The following is a 7052-nucleotide window of genomic DNA, read 5'->3' on the forward strand; positions in this document are numbered from 1 at the left end:
ATTTCATCAAAATAAGGTATTTTTAGTGAAAAGTGATATCAGTGTTGATTTTAAAGTATGTCATTTTGAAGACTTGTGAGAATGAGACATTATCATCTGATTTGCATCTAATATAATTTGCATAATGCCTATAATCACGAAGATACACATAATTTCACATAATGCCCTTTCTACTGACATCGCAATTTACTAAAAAGATTAATAACTTTTCATGATAATCGTGTCTAATGTTGATGAAATTTCTCCCATTCTTTTTGCTTGCTTTTTACTCCATTTACCAAAGCCAACTTGAAAATGGTGTAGAGGTACTGGGTAAAACGTGTCTACATGAAATGAAAGGCTCCATCATCCTAGCATCGTAACCGCAGCTCTCTTATAGTTTACTGTGATCAACCGGATTGTTGAAGAAGTCGTAGATGGTTCGTCTGGAGAGGAAGCACCCCTGTATACCGGTGGTCCCCGGTGGTAGGAGGGACAGGTATACGGGCGTGTCCGCCCCCTCCTCCACTGTTATTCTGTTCTTGGCTCTTTCTGCAGAATGGTGGGCAGTCATTGGAGTATCCACATACCCTGGATGGCACTGGAATGTGAAAATACACAGTACATTCATGCAAGTAGAAATACTAGTAAAAGCAACAGGTAGTATTATCAATGGTAACAATCATGATAACAATTTTAATCATCAAAGAACAAGAGTAATAAACTGTGATTTCATCTAATGGAAATGATCAAAGTCTATCCACCAACAAATGAAGTACCTGTCCTTGAAGCCCAATCTTTTCCTGAGCTCTCAACTTCTGCCAAGTTAACCTGTTGAGGACAAACTGATTTTGATATAAATTTTTTTAAATTTTTTTAGTTCTACAGCAACTGTCTTCAGTTTAATCAATAACGCATTACAAAGGAATAGCAGCATCCTCATTATGACACATTATTTTCTACAGCTGCCATGTCAATGTAAGAAATCATAAATTTTGTGAATGCCATTTCCCCTACTTGCAAATTTTAGTTTAACAACAAGCTTTCCATTGCAACTGATTGACAAATTGCCCTACATCGATGTAAATGAGTACTGAATTGATCAGTGTTTCAGTAGTAGCCATGATAACAAATCATGGGTGTACAGTACTCCAGCAGGAATCAAACCTACGACCTCCTGATCCCCGGACAGGCATCATCTCCACTAGATCACAGCGCTTCCGCCCAACAGCAAGTGTTGACTCTAATACTTATAGCATGCAGCAGGTACTGCATAGTTATTCAAATTTTTCAAAGCTTTCTATTTTCCTCTGATGTCCTCATGAGAGGGAAGGTCAGTTCCTATCCTACTCACACAATTGATGAGAATGTCCCTTTGTGCCTGGCTGTCTGCCATGGTTTGTCCCTGGACTCTGGTCAGTGTGATGGAACCCAGCTTGCTGGTACCGTAGGCCCAATCTGGCCAGCCCCTTTCCATATGATCACCTCTCTTTGTGGCCCTGTGGAAGACATGACAGTAAACCGCAAACTTGGTATTTCAAGATCTGATTACTATAGCTGCTCTCCCCCTAAATCCAAAGTATTGTTATGCACAGGTATAGAAACTTTGCAATATAAATTTTCAATTTCCACTATTATCATCAATCTTATCACTATTAATACATTATCATATCACAAAAACTGAACTCGTTCTTAACATCCCGTTACCTTCCTCATTTTTTTTATGTCTTTGGCCAACAATATAACTAAAAACCTGTCCCCCGTTTCATAAAACTTGTTATCAGTGACAACTGCTACATTTCTACGACAAATTTGCTCTTGGCCAATCAGATGCAAGGATTTCAGTAGCTTGTAACAACTATAACAACTTATCACTGATAACAAGTTTTATGAAATGGGACCCTGATTTAATGCTTGACATGTTACATGGGAAATTTTATAAGGAAAGGGAATTACCTATACAGGATATACAAGGAGACCGTACATTAGTTTTTTCATGTATTCAGTCATTTTGTGTTTCCAGAGAGAATAATTCCCAGAGTATTGATACACAAAAAGTGTGTACTTCCCAACACTTTAGTGTAGGGTTACTAGCTTTCAGAATTTTGATGCAGTGTAAATGCATGGTATATGCTGAACGCTGTTGCACCAATCCTGTACCAGATGCTGACTCAGACCTAAATCAGTTAATGTACTCATACCTGAATAAGACGTAAGCAAGTCCAATAGTTCACTCGACTGTCATAAAACAAGACACAAACAGCCTAACCCTGGCATGCTGGGGTGCAATTTGTGTTGTACTTTGAACTGAACATATATGTACTGTGGATATGGAACATAGAACCAATCCAACTTACTGCCCCATTCATAGCTCAGGAAATATGAAAGTTACTGCACATACTGGTAACTCTCTTAGATGGGTCTGCACCTTTGAACGTTTCTATATTTACAGATGTATGGCGCTATACAAATGCTGTGGATCTTCATCATGACACATACAGACAGTATTGTTGAATCATTGTCTATGAGCGATCTCACTGTAATCACCTTTAATTCCCGATTTAACAAAACATTACACAGAAGCAGATTTGGCATCATTTGTCAGAAATAAAAAGTGAATTACAACCTTTAAGAATATATACAGTCAAACCTGTTAATAGCAGCCACCCGAGATAGACGAAAAGAGTGGCCATCATAGACAGGTGGCCCCCATGACAGGTTTGACTGTAATATATCTTAATGTTTTGGCAAATTGCTTTGATAACAGGATTTTATTACTAGCAACACAGCTGTACAATAAAATGACAGTTCTGATTGCTAGCTTAGCAAGTATTCTTCACATATCAGATATTTACACTGATCTGCTGCATCAAATTTGATATATCTCTTCCCCCTGACATATCTTGATCCTTTAGCAAAAGAAATGACTTAACTGTAAGAACTCCTCCATGAGGTCGATGACCCCTTGCTCCGTGGCGACATCTTTGAATCTCTTCTGTAGCTCAGGGGTGAGCTTGTTAAAGGCTTGTACGCCTCCACGACTGCACACGTTGACTATCCTTGCATCGTAAGAGAAATGGGACACAGCCTCGCAAGTCACTCTCTTTCATAACTATGTATTACATAACTGAATATTACTTACATTCACACACAACACATACAAAAACATAAGGTTGAATGGCACTAAATGAATTCATACTATTACAGTAGATTACCCCTATAAATAGGGTGTTCAGCATTAGATAAGATTGCACAAAAACATATCAGAAGTTTATGCAATGGATAGCATCAAATTACCACTTGTAAGAGGATTTTATCAATTCAACAAAAGTAGGGGTGGACCAGCAGTTTGAGAAGATTAGTGAGTGCTTTTTTGAAACCATGCATTTCTACAACTTCATTTAATTTGCAAGGAGTGAAATGGAAGGTATAAAATATCCATTTGGTTAGAATGAGATAAGCGCTATTTTTACATGATTCCATGATTTTGAAAGTGAAGTTCTTCACTTTATACTGGTAAGGATAAAGGATCTGAATATTAATACTCGTATTATACGCCATGCCACAATGTCTTCTTATACAGTCCACTTTGTGAAACAAAGTTGATAGCGCAAGTGTTAAAATCAATTAAAATAATGAGACTTCATTGCCATTGATCGTCATTTTTACATTGTATTTCTCTGTACACACAGAAGTTGAATATCACCATAGTTGATGTGCTCTCCTCAGTCCAGTCAAGGTTGACTTAAAAATGTGAAGTTGACTGCATGTATGCAAGGAGGCAATACTATCTCCCTGGTGTGTGAAAGTGTCTGTTCCATTGGCATTAGGAACACTTTTCATGGCAAGACTCAACTCTACACAAAAACTATTTTTATTAGAAACTTAATATACTTGTAGTGCTTGTATAAGAATTGCTCTTGTTTTTTTTTTGTGTGTGTGTGCAAAGTTCCTTGAACGGATGACACAACTTACCTCCCTCTATCTCTTATTAGCGGCATCAGTGTCTTAGTCATGTTCACTATTCCATAAAAGTTCACCTTCATTGTGTTCTCAGCCTGTACAGACATGGGGATGCTATTGTCCTGAAAAGACAAATTAAACAAAAAATAAAAATAAAACAATCAGATCAATAATATTGATGTATTCAAAGCACACTAGGTTTTTCCTGTATGTCCACAGGAGTGAAGCATTTTGACAGCAAACAAACCCCAATAAAGCATCTCAGTAACAGTTTCTATGAAAAGCATGAAAGTGGGTATCTCTTTGGCAAGTAGACCAGGCGACAACCTGGTGGTGACCCAAGTCTTGGTGGTTGTGGAGACGTCTCTGTGAAGTCTCTGTGTCATCTCCCGGAGACTAGCACTGATAAGAAGACTTCTCGGAGGCATTGCAGCAACACCCGCATGACTTCCGAGCTAATCAGTTGTTACCTTGTTTAGAGACATTCGGAAGTTGCCCTGCACTTGACTTCTTGGTGAGAGCGCAGGCCACTTTTTTGTCTTTTGAGTCACACAAGTCTTAGCAGTCACAGTGACATCTCTTCCAGTGAGATATAGGCCCTTTTTATACATTTTTTGCTTAGATGTCTTTCAGTCATACTTCTCATGACTGTTTATTTATTTATTATTGTTGCAAGTTACAAATAGAAAGTGTAAGTACAAAAACTTTCATATACTTTATCATCACCATGTGCCTGGTTGATTCCGTTTACATACCATACCACCCTTGGTCACATGATATAAGAGGCAAGCATCCTTTTGCCTAGTTTTCCAGAGTATGTGTGGGGTGGCTAAGAATCAGCAAGTTTGCACCAAACTCTTCACAAGTGAGTGCAGTGGGAATCTTTGCTATGTTAGCTGTGACTGTTTCTAATTTCTCAGTGACTGACCACACACGGGATATCTTACCATTTCATGCGTTTTATTGTCTTCTTAAAAAATTTCTTGTTCTTCGTCTTCTTTTTCCTTTCCAGTACAGTCCACCAATGAGGTGTATCGTCATACTTTTGTGCGATGTGTGGTGTGCAATTGCTCCATAACTATTGACCGATTCTGTGACGCGCTATGTGTATTTTTGGCATGGGCGCAGCCATAGTGGGTGTATCAGCCGACCCCCCCCCCCCACTCCCCATCCCTCTCCCTAGCGCGCAGAATGAAAACTGCTTCAGCCAATGGGCGTCTCGTACTGAGTGCGCGAATGCTTGCTTAGTGCGCGAACCTTTGTTACAAGTGCGTGATAAACATGTTGCCTGGGGTGGGGGAGAGCAGGGGGGGTCGGCTGATACACCCACTATGGCTGCGTCCTGTGCCGTAAAATGTCTGCTGCCCTCAACGAACCCGAATCGGTCAATACATACGAGTAAAAGCATCATGCATCCTTCGAAAGGAGCTGAACTTTCTGCACCTCCTCTTTCAATTGGTTTGCAGAGGAGCAAATGGTTGAACTGGGTAGTGAGTTCTACAGTCGTATGGAATCAGGAAAGTATGTCTGGAAAGCCTGTATTCGGGCAAAAGGAGTATGACACTTGTGTCCGTGTCCTTCAAATGAGCCTCTGGTGACTGGCATTAAGGTAGTTGCTCATAGGTATATCTACCACATAGTGGATGATACGGTTGATCATGACGACCTTATTTTCCCCTCATGCATTCACCCAATAGTTCCTCAGAGTAGGCCTATGCAAGATACTTACCAAATATGCGATGGCAGCATTGTTGACGAGAATATCCAGTCCCCCATATTGCTTGGCAATGTCATCTCGGATCGCATCGATGCTGTTCTGGTCTGTGACGTCCAGCATTCGGGAGACGGGATTCAGGCCTTCTGCCTTGAGAGACGCCACCGCCTCATCCCTGCGTCCACTGTCGAGAGCAGTCAGATAAACCGTCCCACTTTCTCCAAGCTGCCTACAGAGGGCTCTTACTATGGCCAGGCCAATGCCCTGCTGACTACCAGTAACCTGTCATGACAAGTAACATTACAAAAGAAAAAAAAAATTCTGTGAATCATTTTTTTTTTCATCTTTAACTCTACTTACTGTCTTTCTCCTAGCGTCAATTCCCGTATGGTCGCCACTTGTGTGTAATTTTTATGCACGTCCGGGCTGGCGAACTAATATCGGCACTGAATTAGTTTGCCGCCCATAGCCTGCCTCATATTATTAGCGTGTGTGTTATACATACGCTTCAATGAAGGAGGCATTGTCGGTCACCGCGTTTGAAAATCTCCCTTAATCTGCCACCTGAAATCCATTCTAAATCAAAAACATCCTCGCATTAAAAATGGTTTAATCACCTGTTACATATGGTAAAATATATATTGATTACAATTATTTGTGTTTTTACAGAGGAAAAAGGTGAATTACGAATGTATTTTGAGAGTGATGAAAATCCGTCGCCCAACCTGATCTCCGATAGCGGCGTGCGTTACATGCGATGTGAATGTCTGGCGACCTTACCGCAGTGGCGACCATACCCTAATTGACGTTACAATACAATATTATTCTCTGTAAAGTGACTCTGGGTTATGCAACAACAAGTCAGGTGCATTTTATGTCAATTCCTCGGTGTCAGTGCAGAATTGTGTGCATTTAAAATTTACTGTTACATGTGTAACGTTAGGCATGTATTTGCAGCCCCGAGAATGGTGCACAATAAAATTGAAAGACATTGACCAGTATGTTAGTACTAATAACGTTACGTTTAGAGTCTATACAACATATAAAAACAACACCTAAAGTTTTACTACTACTAAGTAAAAACCTGTCACTCTGCCTGTTCAGTATAGTATTAGTAACGTTTGTAGAGGGTCTACTGGAATGGTTTATAATTATAGTATCTAAGGATCTACTCCCACTCTATCCCATGTGTTGCCGAGACATCCACCGTTTGTCATACAAAAAAAAAAAAAACGTCTGTGCAGTATAAGTACAGTGCCAGTGGATTCCTATTACCTATTTTACGAGAAGGCAAAGTGTAATTTGACACTCGTCACTTACTAAAGCTACACGGCGACTCGCCATCGTCAATGGACAGTGTGAATGAACGTACTCAGAGTCGTCAACCTGTAGACAA

General features: G+C 40.0%; 1 protein-coding gene across 1 annotated transcript; it reads right to left on the bottom strand.

The window, feature by feature from the left end:
- Window positions 1-373: 373 nt before the first annotated feature.
- Window positions 374-7052, bottom strand: LOC139740128 (carbonyl reductase [NADPH] 1-like). The gene is made up of 6 exons (XM_071650713.1): window positions 6977-7052; window positions 5672-5938; window positions 3955-4064; window positions 2913-3038; window positions 1334-1478; window positions 374-580 (listed from the first exon to the last, which is right to left on the bottom strand). Exons 1-6 carry the CDS (start codon window positions 6998-7000, stop codon window positions 374-376), a joined length of 879 nt encoding a protein of 292 aa, XP_071506814.1. The 5' UTR covers window positions 7001-7052.

This window comes from Diadema antillarum, unplaced genomic scaffold (genome assembly GCF_040938485.1).
Source record: "Diadema antillarum isolate AM-2024a unplaced genomic scaffold, OU_Dant_1.0 scf00000030, whole genome shotgun sequence".
NCBI classification, from domain to species: Eukaryota; Metazoa; Echinodermata; class Echinoidea; order Diadematoida; family Diadematidae; genus Diadema; species Diadema antillarum.

Coding starts and splice junctions, on each gene's coding strand:
- LOC139740128 (XM_071650713.1), bottom strand. CDS start 7,000: ATGGCGAGTCGCCGTGTAGCTTTA. Junction 5,939..6,976: donor CGAGTCGCCGTGTAGCTTTA/GTAAGTGACGAG, acceptor TTGTCATGACAG/GTTACTGGTAGTCAGCAGGG. Junction 3,039..3,954: donor CTAATAAGAGATAGAGGGAG/GTAAGTTGTGTC, acceptor TTACGATGCAAG/GATAGTCAACGTGTGCAGTC.